This window comes from Euprymna scolopes, chromosome 44 (genome assembly GCF_053919585.1).
Source record: "Euprymna scolopes isolate OS-2025 chromosome 44, ASM5391958v1, whole genome shotgun sequence".
In the NCBI taxonomy this organism is placed as follows: Eukaryota; Metazoa; Mollusca; class Cephalopoda; order Sepiida; family Sepiolidae; genus Euprymna; species Euprymna scolopes.
Genome location: NC_136525.1, coordinates 8,788,198 through 8,807,654, shown reverse-complemented (window position 1 = coordinate 8,807,654; position 19,457 = coordinate 8,788,198). Strand labels below are relative to the sequence as shown.

Here is a 19,457-nt window from a genome sequence, read left to right as displayed (position 1 = left end):
GATTATCTCCTTCTGCCAAGTGTTCGCTGAGCTCCCACTGGCTCTTGTGGAAAAGGCATGCTCTCAGTTCCAGACCCCCTGTTGAGGCAGTGATTGAGGCTGAAGGCGGCTACATTGAATAGATGTCAGCTCTACTAAATAATGAAGTTACCTGAATTGTGTTTTTTTTTTTTCAATAAAAGCTTTAAAATAAAGTTGTAGTGTTGTTTTCTTTAGGGCGACAAATTTATTGTTCCACCCTTTATAATGCTACTAAATCTTATGTCTAGAATCCTTATTTATCATTCCATCCTTTAGTTCGAAGAATCTGAATAATACAAATAACCAATCCTCCAAAATTCAGAAACATTTTTTTTTTTTTATTTTACTTCAGTCGAAGTTCTCAGAAATCAAGGGGCCCACAACCTGGTACTAACACTTGAAGTCTATATGAGATACATAGATATTCGAATGTTCCATTAAAGTTCTTTATCTATCAAGCACTGAGTTAGTAAAGAAATTGAGAACATAATTTTCCTCTCCCCAATTAACCATTTTTATACGTTGTAGTATATCTTTCGTTTTGGTCTCTTGGTCTTACTGGATTCCAGGACAAGAATTTATCTAGTCTGGTGGAGTATCCAGTTTTGTGTTATTACTTGAGGTAAAATCACTTGAAGAAGGTGCACCATTCCTCATAAAAGCTAATGTGAGTTTGCCATCGAAAGGAGATATTATTTGGGCAGCGACTACTGTATAATTTTGATTGTTTAGTCAGGGTTTACTTCTAGGGAAAATTATCCTCATAACAGGTTGTTCTGGCAAACCCCTGTACAGAGAGGCCTTAGACACTTGAGGATAGTGTCTAGTAGGCATTCAAGTTCTCTCCAATAGGCTTTCAATGCTACATGTTTATCATTTTTTTATCGCTTTCAAAACCATTCACTTGAGTGACATTTTCCGATATATTTCCAGTACACTTTTGAGAAATTATTCCGCAGCCAGCACTACACTCTCATGGACAACTGTTGCCGCGAATATCTGTTTATCGTCGATTTTTTCATGGTCACCAATTCAGGGACTCCGACGCAAGATCTTTTTAACAACATCATGGGGAAAACACTGTCCATGTTTTTGGTAAGTAAAAATTTTTTGTGAATTTATATCTATTCCATAAATTTATGTCAATTGGATTTTAAAATCTATAATTTTTGTTCTTATTTCTAGGTCGAATCTGTGCAAAAAAGTTCCATAGTCGTCTTCCTGCATCTGTTTTTTTTTTTTTTTTCCCCCAAAAGAAAAAACAGATGGACGAAAATGGCTATGGAAATTTCTTGTACAGATTCGACCGAGAAATAACAACAAAAAATTAAAAAATTACAAAAAAAACAAAACAAAAACAACAAAAACAGAAACAAACAAAAAAAAAAATCATAGAATTATGTCAGTAATTTAATTAAATCTGTATCTGCAAAAAATTCTGTCATGTGTATGCAAAAAGTCTCTACCAAACTCCTCTATAAAGTTTTTTTTTTTTCTCAATCTGGCATTGATATTAAAAGCCTAGTTTTTCTATTTAAAAATTATTAAAATAAACTTTTTAATATACTCAGCCATGGGTTTGCGAGCAACTACATGAAGGTTAACTAATTTGCATATTTCTTTGAAAAATGAACTTTCATTAATTAATTATTAATTTTGTATGGTTTCATATTAGATGATTAGTTTCATTTCATTATTACGCTGAATTCTGTTGATGCATGGTTTCTACATTCTGCATAATTGCATTGAATTTAATATGAAAACATTCTAGCATACAGAAATATATATTGTGTATTTAAGCAGAATGTTTTCATTCAGACAACTATCGTTGAATAGCAGTGAGCGTTTTTGCTTAATGAGTTTTTTTTGTAATTTTTTAATTTTTTGTTGTTATTTCTCGGTCGAATCTGTACAAGAAATTTCCATAGCCATTTTCGTCCATCTGTTTTTTCTTTTGGGGGAAAAAAAAAAACAGATGCAGGAAGACGACTATGGAACTTTTTTGCACAGATTCGACCTAGAAATAAGAACAAAAAATTTAAAAATAACGAAAAAAGCTCATTAAGCAAAAAACACTAGTACTTGTCCGAATGCAAATATTCTGCTTAAATACACAATATATATATATATATATATATATATATATATATATATATATATATATATAGTGAATAAATGACAAAAAACTATATTCCAAAATTCATGATGTTGACCATCTTATTATTTATTTCTTTAATTCAGTTGACATTTACAATTCTTAACAGTATCTGTTTCGTAGTGCAAAATCAATCACTTAATTATTATATCAATCAGTGAATCTATTATGCCCTTAACCCATCAGAAGAAATAGCAACAATCAATCCGTCAAAAGGAATTGAAATGTGATTTGACATGATTAAAATCCGAAAATTGGAAGAGAAGCTGCAAATACCTTTAATATGTTTCCGTTATGCCATTTGAATTTCCAAATTTTAATCATGTCAAAATGTGTTTGTATGTGTGTGTGTATGTGTGAGAAAGAGAGGGAGAGAGATAAAGAGAGTGTGTGCGTGTATGTGTATGTGCACACGTGTGTGTATATATGTATGTTTAGAGGGGGGATATATTTTGGAAAACCTCTTTGAAAGGTAAATATCCTGTTTAAACGAACACATAACCCCATATAAACAAAGATACAACAATTAACGGCAATAAATATATGATGAAATAAAGCATAAATATTTTAAATTTAAATTTAATTAAAATTAAATAAAAATAAAAATTAAAATTAAAATAACAATTAAAATAAAAAGGGTAAAGATAAAATTTAAATAAAAATTAAAATTTAAATTAAAATTTAAATAAAAATTAAAATAAAAATTAAAATTTAAATAAAAATTAAATAAAAATTAAAATTAAAATAAAAATTAAATTAAAATTAAAATAAAAATTAAAATATAAATTAAAATTAAAATAAAAATTAAATAAAAATTAAAATTAAAATAAAAATTAAAATAAAAATTAAAATTAAAATAAAAATTAAATAAAAATTAAAATTAAAATAAAAATTAAATAAAAATTAAAATTAAAATAAAAATTAAATAAAAATTAAATAAAAATTAAAATTAAAATAAAAATTTAAATAAAAATTAAAATTAAAATAAAAATTAAATAAAAATAAAAATTAAAATAAAAATTAAATAAAAATTAAAAATAAAATAAAAATTAAATAAAAATTAAAATTAAAATAAAAATTAAATAAAAATTAAAATTAAAATAAAAAGGGTAAAGATAAAATTTAAATAAAAATAAAATAAAAACTTTAAAAGAATTATTAAAAATAATTTTTTAAATAATAGAACAAAAGTGAAGGGAGAAAATTAAGAAATAATTAACGTAAGTTTTAAATAACTTATCTAAGTAAATGACACTTAAGGACTATAAAGGAGTATCAGCACATATAAATATATAGAAAATATAGTAAAAAGTATTTTTTGAATTTGCGCTGACTCTTTCCAACCTTTTATGGTTGATTCAGCGCAATGAAACCGCTGGTACGACCTTGAAACATGCATATATAGTGTCGTAAAAATATTGTATCTTCAGCTCTCACATCCACGATCGAGCACGTTATTGGATTTTTTCATCGCCTCCTGACGCACTATATATATATATATATATATATATATATAAAAATTGGCAGCAACTCATTATCAAGCCATGTTTAATTAAGTACAACAGTTTTCATTCTTCTGAAACAAGAAAAAATGCCCTAAAGATCGGGAAAATTAATAGAAAAATAAAGAAGAGAGAAAATGTATTTAATCAATGATGTGTGTGCAATTTATTATATTGTTACAAATCATTTGTTTTTTTGTTTCCTAATTCATAACTTATCAAAAAAAACTTAGCCTTGAATTTCAAATACAACCAAATCTCACCCCATAGATGCATTCCAATTGCTAACCTATTTTATGTAACCTACTTATGTTAGACATTGTTACTAATGTGTCCTGGATATGACCTTAAACTATATCCAGTGGTGAGGCCCCAGCTTGCGGGCTTTGGGGAGTGTGGAGCCACCCTTTAATTGCGATTGCTCCCAGGTCCACTCTGACCCGGAGTGGTTGTACCTGTTAGGGTCCTAACTATGGGTTAAATAGAAACCAATGTGAAAACAACAAATATATTCTATTAAAAAATTTTTCTTCAAAATCTTTGGGTTCGGTATTAAATAAGCTGAAAAGGGTTGATATGCCGTAAAACAAAAACAACCAACCAACCAACCAACTAATGTGTCAATTATTTGTTTTGTTTCCAGAAACACATGGAGGTCTACACAAACGACTGCTATGATTCAATCGCAATATTCCTCTGCATCCATATCATCAACCGTTACCGTAGCATCATGCTGAAGCGAAATGTACCAGCTCTGGAGAGGTGAGTTTCCACCACCCCACCCCAAACAAAATTCAAGTCCTGCTAGAAAAAAAAACTATAACCTGTAGAGTCACCTAGATTTTTTTTTTTTTTTTGTATCAGAAAAGTGATTTTTTATTTTTTTCACCCCCAATATCGCCTGAAGAGGTCTCTAGTTACTAACTGGCTGATTGAAACATGTTCATGAATGTGTAGTGACATACTATTGCTCATTAAAACAAATAAAAATTATATAGATTTCGTATATTTATTTTGAAAATAAAATTTTATATATTCTTTCTGCTTTTTTTTTATTTTGCATACATTTGCTATAAACATTATGCATTTCAGATACTGGCAAACGCTTCAGGACATAATGTGGCCCAGGTTCAAGTATATCCTCGAGTTGAATATTCATAGTATCAAGGAATGTGACCCTCAGAAACTTGGACAAATCGATGTCCGGCCCCATTATGTAAGTACTTATTCTATAATTGTTTGTTGGTTGCTCCATAACCAGAGTCTGTATATATGTGTATCATGTATGTGGTAAAAATCTTTCTAAGAACACTGCCAGATACATAAAGTACACTTGTGTTGTATAGCCGGAATCTGTATATATGTGTGTCTTGTATGCATGCGTGCTTGTGTATCGTCTAGTAGTTATAATGTTACTTTTTTCTTGTACGCATGGCTCGGGTATTGGTTCATGTTTAATAAACATATGTGTTGTATGGATAATCTGAAACGTATATGTTATATATTTGTGTGCATATAAAGTGTTCGCCTAAATAGCATATAATGGCCATACTTCGAGAAGCAGATTGTTATGGCGTTAAATGGTAATAAGAATGGAGGAACGCAGGATTTTTAGGAAACGAAACATGTATTCACATTCATATTACAGGCAAAGTTAGTTGAGAATACCATTCCTCAACTGTGGGCGTTTGCACACGACCTGCTTCGTCGCGTACCCATCTCAGACTCCGGGCACCGGTCTCGGTCCCGAAAGTGACGTCACTAGAGGAAGTGACATCATGAGATAGTTCATTAATCCCATGGAAGGGCGTCTCCAACACAGATGCGTATACATATTCAATTCCACAGTTCACAAACGGGACAATACATTTTAAACATTAAAACTTTCTAATCCTCACTCCCTACCCTTTTTTTTGCAACACTTTGCAGAAAGAATTGTTTTGGTCTGTCTAGACAATATCCGATTAGAGTAATACAAACTTTCACGTGCTGTCCTATTTTTTTTAGTCTGATCTTAATTTTTTTTTTTAAATTAGTCGGAAATTACCTTTTCTAATTAAGTCAGCGATAAAAGATGACATGCTGTTTTTCTGTCCTTTTTATTTTTTGACCTCACTTGACCGGAGATCAACTTTTCATTGGACTACTGCACTGTCCGAAAAAAAACAATTTCCATTTTTTCAGCTGCTTTGAAAACTTTCCAATCGGACTATGACTATTAACATCACACTGGATTTAATTTGGGACTTCATTCTCTCTAAATAATTATTTTCGCCTTTCGGATTACCTTGAGAAAATATTATATGCGGTTTGTTTTTATATTTTTTTTTCCACATATCCAACATTTTTTCACTAGTTTTTCTTGGCAATTTATGACTACAATAAATTGCGGTTTCACTTAATACCATAACCAGCAAATTCTAGCATTGCTACAAATATAATTTGCTGATTTCTTTATGTCCTCTGATGCGAAGAATAGCAAGAATAGCATTCTTTGAAACTCCACGGAATAAGGATTTTGTAAATTGTTTTTTGGAGTATTCAGTCGAACAATAAATTTTGATTGTAAAGTTCAATTTAGTTTTAAATTTCTTTCTCTTATAATAAGCTCTACTATCTATTGCATATTGAGCTTTTTTATTCGGTTGAGATTAAATTATCGATATATAAATACTGGTATTTATATTAGATTGAAGTTTATCATTGCGTATATCAGGTAAACACTACATCCTTTTGATTTCATTTCTTTTATATATATATATATATATATATATATAAAGCTGAATGTGTGTGTGTGCGCAGTCACGAATAGGCTCCTATATGGTTGACTATTCTAAAAAACTGATTACATATAATGATAGAAGATGTATCGAGACACAGGAATGGGTATGTTTGATCTGGCAGAACGGGGGTTCATTAAAATTGTGGGGTCTGCGTTCGCGCCTGGTTCACAAAGTATGGAAATACAAAATTTAAAAATTAAAAAGAAAACGTTTACAAGTGTTTTTGATATAGATGTACATAATAATAATTTGATAAGTATGTTTTAACTTAAATAGGGATAGTATAATAAAATTGTGGGGTCTGCGTTCGTGCCTGGTCTCCATAGAATGGAAATAGGTATAAACTTTAATAAAGACTTTTCATATCTATCTGCGTAAGTATACTTTGATAATTATGTTTTAGTTTGAAGAAATATGGTATAATAGAATCATGGGGTGTTCGTTCGCACCTGACCTCCATAGAATGGAAATATGTCACAAAGTTTAACAAGGTTTTTTAATATAGATCCACAGAATATTGTGATAAGTGTTTCAGTGTGAACAGGTATGGTATAATAAATTATTGGGTTTATCTATTTTATTTTTACTTTTATCATATTTTGCTTTGGTTTTGATACCCAAATTTACAACCCTTCCTTTTCATAACCTATCATACTTTCATAAATCAGAGTTCATTTTCTGTAGGCTGTTTTTGAACCCAGTCAATGATGCATACTTTTGCTAGTGTATATATATATATATATATATATAAGAACAAGTAGATAATAAAACATGTTAAAAACACTTTGAAAAAAGTTAAAAACATATTTAATTTTAAAAACATTTAATTTTAAAAACATTTAATTTTAAAAACATATTTAATTTTAAAAACATTTAATTTTAAAAACATATTTAATTTTAAAAACATTTAATTTTAAAAACGTATTTAATTTTAAAAAGGAACCATAAAGTAAGTGTGCTTCTTTTTTAAAATTAAAATTTTTCAAATTAAATATGTTTTTAACTCTTGTTCAAATTTTTTTTTTAACATGTTTATTAACTACTTGTTCTTATTATAAGCTCTATTTCCTATTTGGTTTTATCGAGCCTTACATCTGGTTGAGATTACTTTATAAATATTAATTCTTTAATATTTATAATATACTTTAGTTTTGCCATTTTGGATTATTTTGGTAAACTTAATTCTTATTTCATTATATATATATATATATATATATATATATATATATATATATATATATATATATAATCTGAATAATCCAAATAATCAATCCTCATCTCACAAATTTAAAAACGTAAATAAATGTTTATTTATTTAAAGAAAGAACTACTTTGTATTGGCATTTTTTTTTTTTTTTGTCCGGAGTGGTAGGCATCGGGTGCTACCAGATCAGGTTGACTGAAGATACTGGCTTCCTGAACAAAATGGACATGTCGGTGGGGCATTAGAATACACCGACTGCCCCCCCCCTGCAGAGGGTAAAAATCCCTCAATGGGGGTCCTGGATATGACCTTAAACTATATCCAGTGGTGAGGCCCCAGCTTGCGGGCTTTGGGAAGTGTGGCGCCACCCTTTAATTACCATTGCTCCCAGGTCCACTCTGACCCGGAGTGGTAGTACCTGTTAGGGTTCCAACTATGGGTTAAATAGAAACCGACTTGAAAACAACAAATATATTCTATTAAAAAAATTTTTTCTTCAAAATATTTGGATTCGGCATTAAATAACCCGAAAAGGGTTGATATGCCGTAAAACAAAAACAGCCAACTAACGAATCCTGAACAAAATGCACCAAACATCACAGGTGAACGGAGACCGCTTGTGAATTTAATATTTCATTCAAATTTTATGTAGTTTCGTACAAAAATAAAAGACACAAAAAGAAAGATAAAAAAGAGTATAAAACAGAATCTATACAATATAATGCGGAACACAAATATACAAGTATACAAATAATTATTAGCAAGAAAATGCCAACATCTTGACAGATGTGACACGTTTTTCAGAACGCGTTAATGCCCTTTTCAATTCATGGCTAGTAAAAATGTCTTATGATCTTTTATTTATTTTAACTAAAAAAAAATATATATATATGCATGTATGTATGTATATATATTAACTGTTATATTATATATATTTGTATATCAGGTCATGTCATATGCTACTGGTACCATGTAACCCAGTACTACCTGCCTCACCCGTGACTAAACTTGTTTGGTGAGGAGAGTGACTAGTCTCCCTGAAGGATTAGAAACAAGACCTTCCAAAGGGCGAATGAACCCTTTTTCGGGGTCAGCGGCTAACTAGCATCGTGTGTGTTTGTGTGTATGTACGTGTGTGTTGGGGCGGAGAGGGCTCCCATAAGCCGTGGTGAAAGTAACCTTTCTAGGAGAAACAAATCTCTGATTTTAAAAAACCATAAAGCCTGAGACCAGTGCCCGCATTAAGCTAGTCTGCAGTTTAACTTGTTGCTGGCTATCTTGCTATTGCTTGTTGCTGGGTCTCAACATTTTGAACCGAGAGAGAGACTTATCTGCTGTACAAAGCTAAGACTCTGTAACATCATCTGTGTATAGATACTCCCTCAGCCATTTGTCTATTAAAATGATCCTGTGGCGATGCAAGTCATTTTTGGGCTCATGGACTTTAAGTGTCTGAGGGAGTAGCACTCGTCTGACAAGACGTTGCAATCATCATCATATTTACTGTATTTGTTCAGATATATTGCTAGTCGTGAGGTTTTTACGGTGAAAAAAATTCAAACATGCTCATGTTTACAATTTTGTCTTGAAAGGAAGTTTACATTTGTTATACGAGGTTCATTAATAAAAACAAAACTGTTAGCGAGATGGTGTTCTTGAATAACTAATCGTTCATGCTATTTTTCATAAGAATAATGATTTAGATGTCTAAACGTTACAATATTCATTCTTCAATGAGATATTTTTGTTTATTCTAACTTTGGGTTTATGAAACGAACAAAACATTTTAAGAAGAATTTTGTGATTTTATTTTGTACTAGCGGAGGGGGGTACCCGGCATTGCCCGGGTGTTTATAGGTGTGTGTGTTTTTGGGTAAATCGTTGGCCGGGTGTTTGTTTAAAAAAAAAAAAACAAAGCCTTGACGCGCAGTTGGAAAATAATAAAATGTGAAAAAAAAAACGTGCGACGTTTAACGGCAGAAAAACGACGAGTTAATGACGTCAACTTTGAGTGCGGGACAGCGTTTTATTTACCGCAAGTCTGTTCACTTCTTTTTTTATGTGAAAAAGCTTAATGCACATGCGGCGATCGAAAATTGTTGAATATTTATCTTTTCAAAGTCGGGCAAATTAAATAGACAGGCGACCCTGGTTTGTTAACTCGTAGATATTATCTTTTAGCCGCGATATAAAAAGTTTTAAGAAGTTGTGAGGCGACTGATCGGTTCTCGGAAATGTTGGACATACACGAAAACGCACACACAAACATTTTCGCTTTTATATTTATAGACTACAGTTCTGTTATATCATGAACCTAACTGATAATTGCCCCTAGTGACTCTAGATCAGATGCAAGTCAAATTTCAATGTAATTTGAATTTAATATTCCTTTGAATGTCATACCACTACTACTACTACTACAATAATAATTCAAATTTATTCTATGTTTACATTGAGTAAAAAAAATTTTTAAAAAAGAACTTGAATATCTATTTTTTTCATTTCTTTCAGATCACACGTCGGTACGCTGAGTTTTCGGCTGCTATTGTGGGCATCAACCAGTCGTTTCCCGATGAGAAGGTGCACCAGTTGTTGGGCCAGCTGCAGATCGAGGTGGAGAACTTTGTTCTGAAGATGGCGGCCGAGTTCCCACATCGGAAGGAGCAACTTGTCTTCCTCATCAACAATTACGACATGATGCTCAATGTCATCATGGTTAGTCAGCCTCTTTTGGGAATCATCTCCTATTGTAATGCGTCGACTCGTTTCAAGTTTTAACAAAAAAAGAAAAGAAAAAGAACAGTTTTATATAAATACTAGCTTGTAAAAGTTGCATTATTCTAATGGTAGATACTCGACTAAGCTTCAATCTTTGGTTTTTCTAAAACCAGCATAGCCAAAACCCGCTTAACTACAATCACTAAAAATAATTTCCCTTTTTCCTCTGCATACCTTGACATGATTTCCTCTGAATACATCAAATTAAATTTTTTTAACCGTAACTTCTATGGAAATTTTTTATTCTTGCTTAATCTAACTTCATGTGGAAATTTCCTTTTTTTTTTTTAAACATGATTTAACATATATTATAGTACATATATATATATATTTTTTGTTTTGTTTTAATAAACGTAAGTATGTGATGTTGAGTCAATTTTTATTTTTATTTTTTTTTCATATCATGTTTGCTGTAATATCACCAGGAGCGGACGGAAGATTCAAAGGAATGTGAAAGTTTCCAGGAGTTGCTCTCCGCACGTACGCAGGAATTTATCGAAGAAGTGTTGGCGCCGCATTTCGGAGGAATGATCAGTTTTGTCAAAGAATGTGAAGTCATCATCGAAAAGGATAACATTGAGAATCTGAAGAACGAAGAAAGTGAGTTCAGATTATTTTATGTCTTCGACTTCTTGATATAAAGTTGTCGTCCTAAAGAAAACAACAATTGTAAAGCTTTTATTGAATTAAGAGAATACATCAATAACAAATGTTCATCTCGAACGTTAATTAACCATTTTCATACGTTGTAGTTTGTCTTTCGTTTTGGTCTCTTAGTTTTACTGGATTCCAGGACTAGCATTTATCTAGTCTGGTGGAGTATCCAGTTTCGTGGACATCACTTGGAGAAGGTGCACCATTTGTCGTAAAAGCTAATGCAAGTTTGCCATTGAAAGGAGATCTTGTTTTGGGCAGCGAATATTATGTGATTTTGAATATTTGGTCAGGGTTTACTTCTAGGGAAAAGTATCCTCATACTAGGTTATTATGGCAAACCCTTGTACAGAGAGACTTTAGACACTTGAGGATAGTGTCTAATAAGCATTCAAGTTCTCTCCAATAGGCATTCAGTGCTACATATTTATCATTTTTTTATCGCTTTCAAAACGATTCACTTGATCGACATTTTCTGATGTTTCCAGTACACTTTTGTGCACCTAGGAAAGTGCTCTGCTAATGGTTAATAAGAAGTGTTGAGGAGAGGACAAGATGGTCTGCTTGCGTGATAGACCATCCCGTCCCCATGTGTATGGTGAATGTATTGGATGGTAGAAGGATTGATAAGCAAAAGGTCACATAATGACGACGAAAAATTAGTGAAAGAATGTAGATTTATTTACATAAATTTACATGAGAAATATTAAGAAGCGATAGAAAGAATAAGAGTTCGTTACTTGCGATTGATGAGAAGCTGACGGTTAGTAAGGAGCTGGTTGGGGGGGGGGCGATGCCCCCCACCAGGAGCGACTCTTAATTACATCTTGGCTGCTGAGGGTCCAGTGCGAAAGAGAGAGAAATATGAGAAACAGGAAGTCACATGGCTGTGCCACTATTCTGAGTTAAAGGGCGACAATTGAATTAGCCTGGGAGTTTCAACTCCCACAGAAGCCTTGGCGTAGACGAGTGGATTGTTCAGGATATGTATGCCAATAACACCCTACCTTTAAACTCCTCAACTTAACATTTATAGGCAATATGAACTGGAACAAATACATTGAGGACATTGCCAAAGCTGCTGCAAAGAAGGTAGTTTCCCTCTATCGTGCTAGAAAACTACTCACATCTGAGAGTATCTTGTACCTCTACCATGCATGGAGTATTGTTGCTGCATCTGGGTTGATGCATCTACTACTAACCTCTCCCTCTTGAATAGGATCCAAAAAGAGTCTTCACTCTAATAGATCCCACTTTGTCAACTAAGCTCCAAGCCCTGTCCAATCACTGCAATGTTGCGTCTCTGTGTCTCTGTTTCACAAATATTTTAATGGAATGTCCTCTGGTGGAGTTGTTGCACTTGTGCTTCTTTGATGTACATATCCCCGACAAACCCGCTTAGCAACAAAATCTCACCCCTTCACTGTTGAGGCCCAAAATGCCAGAAAGCTTTCTATTCTAATAGTTTCTTCACTTGAACAACTAGACTTTGGAATTCCCTTCCTGCAACCTGCTTCTTTGACTGTACTGATATGCAGAAGTTTAAATGTAATGTAAACCAACATCTTGTTAATCTTTCATAGGCATGGTCCCAAATAGTAGCCCCTTACGTCCAAGTGGCGATATGCCTTGTTAGGGGTGAACGTGAGTTTAAAAAAAAAAAGCTTTTAGTTGTGTATGCGTTAACGGCCACTTATGGCAACGACTTTGGAGTGGACATTGGGGTTCATCAGGACATTATACTCAGCTCAATTGTCTTGGTTGCAGTCACGCCGGAAGTTAGGAAGTACTTCAGCTGACTATAACTGAAGATTTTTTTTTTTTTTTTTTTTTTTTTTTTTTTTTAGGAAGAGTCCAACAGATTGTACGCGGCTTCAACATTGACTGGAAAAAGGCCATCGAACTCATCAACCAAGACGTCATGCGCTCTTTCACCAATTTCAAGAACGGAACCCAGATTTTACAAGTATGTTTGTCTAGTATTGTTCGTCTTCATGTCGTGAAAAAATAGGCTAAATTTTTCCGATTCCGATACCCCAAAAAGTTCTGATTTTTCCGATTCCCAATTATGATTCCAATTAATCATACCAACATTAATATATATATATATATATATAGAGAGAGAGAGAGACAGACAGACAGACAGACAGACAAACATAGTGATTTTTATAAATTATATATACAGGGTGACCCCAAAAAAACAAAAGCTAAATGGAGGCCATCTAGAACATATGCTGTAGAACGGAGAAAAAAGGCCAAAGACCCTTGTGTTTTGATGTGATGTTTTGAATATAATAAACTAGTTATGGCCAAAGTTTCATTTCATTCGAAGAAAACATTAAGGAACGGGGCCTAATTAGAGTTGGGGCCCGTTTTTTTTGGTCACCCTGTATATATATATATATATATATATATATATATATATAGTAAGTTATAAAATATATATGGCTATTAAGCTACACTGAATATTCTGCGTTTCATCCACTCTAGGACTCTTCAGGCTTATGCGCATAAGCCTGAAGAATCCTAGAGTGGATGAAACGTGGAATATTCAGTGTAGCTTAATCGCCATATATATTTTATAACTTACTAACTAGCTCTACCTACGTATTGAGCACTTTTGAAGTAACTACTTAAAGTTTACGCATAAATTTATACTTTCGTATATTAATTTTATGTGAGTAAATTAAATAGTTATATATATATATGTGTATATATATATATATATATATATATATATATATATATATATATATATATATACATATATATATATATTGAGTAAAACGATTCATAATTTTGAATTAAAAATCAGTTTCAAAAGGAAAACAAAGAAAATCCAATTGATTATGCGATCGTTTCAGAAACGATGTTCATTTTATTTAAATTGACAATGAATATTGACAATTATTTGACGAAAGTTTTGTCTTTTAATAACAAAGTCTCCATATCAGCAAAAATAGGAGGAGGGGTGGGGGCAGTTAGAGATACCAAACTAAAACTAGCATTTTAGTCGTGTGTCAGGCAGATATTCCTGGAAATATTTAAAAAATAAAAACAAAATAAAAATAATATAAAAACTAAGTCATTAATTTTATGTTGATAAATAAATAAATTTAAAATAGAGTAAAATAGAAAATTATGAATCAGCTTAAAAGAAAAAAATTATTTTTTTATATAAAAATATATTCATACCTTTTATCTCCATTATAAAATCTGTTTCAATTTGGGTGAGTCTACCCTCTGGCATGCTTTTCTTTTTGTCTTCTCGTTAGAATAATTACTTATCGTTTATATTACTTTAAAGCGCTGTTCTAATGTACGGTTGATAATTTTTTTTATCGTTGGAACGCCAAAATTTAAATTTCAAAATTCAAGAGTGATAACTACAAATTTTGAATTTATTACGTGGAAATAAAAGAAAAAAAGTAAAAAAAAAACAACTTTTTCTTTTTAACAGGGAGATAACTTAATTATTTTAGGGATTAATTATTTATTTATTATAACGCTTAATATATTAAAAATAAAACACGTAAATGATATTAATAAATAGCTAATAATAGTTATAATAATGATTATAAATAAATGATAATAAGAATTATAATAATGATAGTAATAAAAATAATACTAATAAAATGAGTAGGTCCTGGATATGCCCCCCCCACACACACACATTCAGCTTTATATTATATTATATATATATATATATATATATATATATATATATATATATATATATATTACAATGAATGATAAAAAAGTATAAGGTCCTGGATATGACCTTAAACTATATCCGATGGTGAGGCCCCACCTTACGGGCTTTGGGGAGTGTGGAGCCACCCTTTAATTGCCATTGCTCCCAGGTCCATTCTGACCCGGAGTGGTAGTACCTGTTAGGGTCCCAACTATGGGTTGAATATAAACCGACTTGAAAACAACAAATATATTTTATTACAAAAATTTTCTTCAAAGTCTTTGGATGCAACATTAAATAACCTGGAAAGGGTTGATATGCCTTAAAACAAAAACAACTAAACAAATCGGCATTAAATAACCCGAAAAGGGTTGATATGCCGTAAATCAAAAACAACCAACCAAATCGGCATTAAATAACCTGAAAAGGGTTGATATGTCGTAAAACAAAAACAACCAACCAAATCGGCATTAAATAACCTGAAAAGGGTTGATATGCCGTAAAACAAAAACAACCAACCAACCAACCTAAAATGAGTAAAATGATATTAGTTATTAAATTATTCATTATAAAACGGTTTAAATCAGATTTTATTCTATGGTGGTTTAAGTTTGTCAAATTTAAAATGACGTTTATGAATACAACCTGAAAAAGTCTTGTCATTTCGGTTTAAAAGTGAGGACATATTGCTATTGAATTTTGGCTTCAAATCTACAAAGGGTGAAAAATTTTTCACCAGGTTTATATTTTTTATGGGAGTCTGATGTTTTCCATTTTAAATTAAAGGGGATATTCATATTCTTGAGGTACCAAATATACATTATACTTTGCTAGAGTTGTCTGGTTTTTTAAGCATCTTTTTTTGAAAGAGTGTTTGTGTGAATTATTGAAGTTATATTTTTTTTCATTTCGTAACTACATTTCATTAGTATAAAAATCCTCTCATAATATTCTTCATCATTCAACCAACAATCGCTCTCATTAACTCTTATCCTCAAGTGGCGTCTGGCCTCGATAAATGGTAACTCATTAATATAAATAGTCCTCTCATAATGTTCTTCATCATCCAACTGACAATCCATTCATTTTCATTAATCCTTATCCTCAAGTGGCTTTTGGCCTTGATAAATGGCGACACCTTAGTATAAAAACCCTCTCATAATATTCTTCATCATTCAACTGTCAATTTATCTCATTAACTCTTATCCGCTAATATAAAAAAAAACTTTTACTTATTTATTGAAGTTATTTTATTTATTTATTTATTTTTTCATTTCGTAACTAAATTTTTTACGTTCGTCTCCCTTTCTTTCTCCAGGGCGCCCTGACGCAGCTCGTTCAGTATTATCACCGTTTCCAGAAGGTCCTTAGCCAAGGACCGTTCCGCAATATGCAGATCCGAAACGAGATTATCAACATTCATCACGTGATGGTAGAAGTGAAAAAACATAAGCCGACATTTTGAACGAGGGGAATCGATGAGGGAGGGTAAACCTTAAATAAAATGTCAGCCTCATTCTTTGAATCCATTTTTTCCAAGATTTTATTGAGAAGGAAGGTTGGGGGGGGGGGCTCAGAGTTTGTTCCAGAATTTCCCCCCCCCCCCTCTTACCCACGATGTAAAGAAAATATACCGTACACCAAAAATCACGCAAATCAATCAAGTAGTTTTATTTTTAAATAAGAAAATCAAATTTTAAGGCTAAACTACGAGCGACGATCTCGCGGCAGAAAATAGTCTGAAGGAAAAAAAAAAGGGAAGAGCACTCCAAATAATTCAAACTTTTGCAAGATCTTAGGAAGCCATTCTTAACACGAGGAGGGGGGAAGGGCATTGTAAAAACTCAGATTAACTTAAAAATGATTGGGTTTGTTTTACGATAGACAGAGGTATGAAAAAGTGATAAAAAAACAAAAAAAACTACATAACAAATAAATGTTACCAAAGGCAAGATAAGTTACTCTTCTACCTACCTGGATAATTTTGTGGTGTTTTAACTGATTTTAAAGTATGTCTTAAGTGTGAAATGCAAGTTGTGCTGAGTGCTCCAGTTAAAACGAAAACAAACATGGCACCATGATGCTCTCTCTTCTTTGGATTCCTGAATCGGTCGAAACGTCAACAAAATAAAAATACTGGCAGAAATCATCCGAATGAACATCGCTATGATATTTATTGGTTGGATTTCTGTCAGTATTTTTTTTTTTTTTAGTTTCTGACTGATCCTCGGGACTCCAAAGGCAAGAGCATCATGGCGCCATGTTTTTTTTTCGTTTTAACTGAAGCGCTCAGCACTACTTGCGTTTCACACTTAAAACATGCTTTAAAATCAGTTTAAACACCGTAAACCTACACAGGTAGGTAGAAGAGTAACTTATCTTGCCTTTGGTAACATTTATTTGTTATGTAGTTTTTTTTTGTTGTTTTTTTTTAATCACTTTTTCGTACCTCTGTGGATTGAAAAACAAGTTGAAATGATTTTCTTTATAAGAAATAAAAGTATTTCATTAATTGATATGATTTTTGGTGTACGGTATTTTCCTTCCATCACAGGTACGTATACATATTTTTCGGTGCTTGTTAAGATGCAGTCGACAGATCGTTTTTTTCTTTTTTAATATATCGTTTTAAGCAAAAACAATATTACGTATATAAGTGTCATGTCGAAAATAGTAATATATCCAAAAATTATGAAAAATCATCAAGTAGAAATTTATTTTTAGTTAAGTCATTTTTACGGAAAATTGGGTAAAATTGCATTTTTCTTAGACGTTATTAAGTAAGCAGTAGGAGTCTAAACGCAGGATCCTGGATATGACCTTAAACTATATCCGATGGTGAGGTCCCAGCTTGCGGGCTTTGGGGAGTGTGGAGCCACCCTTTAATTGCCATTGCTCCCAGGTCCACTCTGACCCGGAGTGGTAGTACCTGTTAGGGTCCCAACTATGGGTTAAATAGAAACCGACTTGGAAAAAACAAATGTATTCTATTAAAAAATTGCTCTTCAAAATCACTGGATTCGGCATTAAATAACCTGAAATGGGTTGATATGCCGTAAAACAAAAACAACCAACTAACTAAAATGACCGAATGTGTAATTTTTACAGAAATCTGGTTAAAATCGCATTTTTCTTAGACGTTATAACGTAGACAGTTGAAGTCTAAACGCAGGGGACGTAACTCTGAAAGGAATATTTTAGATTACTTGTGTCAAGGCTGCAATATTTGTTATTTTACTAAAAACACAATAACAGTTGTTTTACTTTATGAATTTTCGTAATTTTTGGATATGTTACTATTTTCGACATGACAATTAAGTACGTGATATCGTTTTTGTTTAAAACGATATATTTTTAAAAAAATCTGTTTGCCAACTATAACTTAACAAGCATTTTTCTTCTCCCTCTTCTAACCCCAAACTTAACGTTTATAGTTTAAAATTTCTTTTTTAAGGAAATTTGGGCAAAATTGCATTAACAAGCACCGATTTTTCTTTAGTTTTAAATTTCTCGTGGTGAGGTAATTCTGGGTAAGTTCTAGGAAGGAGGGTCAGAACAAAATGGTTGCTTGATTATTAATTAAATAAAAAAAAATAGAAAAAGAAAAAAAAACTGGAACAAGTCTGTTGTAATATTTGGTGCTTCTTCATTATTTAGAGCGAATTTCACTCTTATAGCAAAGAAGCACCTAATATTTTCTCCTAGGATTACAAAATGGCTACTTGGTAGGTGTTATTTAAAAAAAAAAAAAAAAAAAAAAAAAACTGGAAGATTAATTGATTAAACAAATGTACGACTGTGTCTCGCATGATTAAGGGGGAAAAAATTTTGACGGCTGTAACAGCCATTTTTGTTTTTGTTTTTTTTTTCTTGTTTTTTATTTGTTTATATTTTTTCTTTTTTTATTGTTGTCTTTTGAAATAAAATTTTTTTAAAAAAATTATGGTGCTTATGCACTTATGTTACCGTTCTCTTTTTGAAATAATATTTTCAAGTTAAATTCAAGTTTCATGATATCTTTTTTTATTAAATTAAATTGTTAGGTTGAAGTACAGAATAATTACAAAACACCCTTCCTTCTCCATGTTAAGAATATAAGTGTAACAACGGCCACGTTACAGAGGAGGGTTGGGGGGGGGGGGTTATTCTGTAGAAATTTCTAACGGACTAACAGATTGATAGAATAATGCGATGCAGAATTTCGGAATAATCGATTACCAGACTAATTCGGGGAAAGCAAAAATATTGAACTGATGAACATGGAGAAACTAAAGGAAAAGAAGAAAAGGAAAGAAAAGAAAAGAAGAAAAAAAGGACAAAAAGAAAAAAGAGGAAAAAGAATAAAATAAAGAAAGAGAAAAGTATGAAAAAAAGAAAGAAAGCAAGAAAAGAAAAGAAGGAAAAGAAAGAAAGAAAGAGAAAATGAAAAAGAAAAGGGAGATAAAAAAAAAGAAATGGAAAAAGAGGGAAAACTGAAAAGGAAATAAACAAAAAGAAGGAAAAGAAAGAAAGAGAAAATGAAAAAGAAAAGGGAGATAAAAAAAAGAAAGAAATGGAAAAAGAGGGAAAACTGAAAAGGAAACAAAAAAAATGAAAGAAAGACAAGTGTAACGTTGTCTAGGAACCAAACACGTTGTAGTCTCAGTCGCAAAACAAACCAAGAATA

The 19,457-nt window shown here is 31.8% G+C and overlaps 1 protein-coding gene across 2 annotated transcripts in view; it reads left to right on the top strand.

Annotated features, from left to right (window-relative positions):
* LOC145268682 (vacuolar protein sorting-associated protein 52 homolog) overlaps positions 1 to 16,438 on the top strand; it is an 85,507-nt gene extending 69,069 nt beyond the window's left edge. For both annotated transcript variants that reach the window (XM_080124187.1, XM_080124188.1), the window contains exons 13-19: positions 955 to 1,116; positions 4,322 to 4,440; positions 4,771 to 4,894; positions 10,177 to 10,380; positions 10,869 to 11,043; positions 12,945 to 13,063; positions 16,110 to 16,438. In XM_080124187.1, coding sequence (XP_079980313.1) covers positions 955 to 1,116; positions 4,322 to 4,440; positions 4,771 to 4,894; positions 10,177 to 10,380; positions 10,869 to 11,043; positions 12,945 to 13,063; positions 16,110 to 16,256 — 1,050 coding nt within the window. In that variant the 3' untranslated portion in view covers positions 16,257 to 16,438. The remainder of the gene's footprint in view (positions 1 to 954; positions 1,117 to 4,321; positions 4,441 to 4,770; positions 4,895 to 10,176; positions 10,381 to 10,868; positions 11,044 to 12,944; positions 13,064 to 16,109) is intronic.
* Positions 16,439 to 19,457: the final 3,019 nt, after the last annotated feature.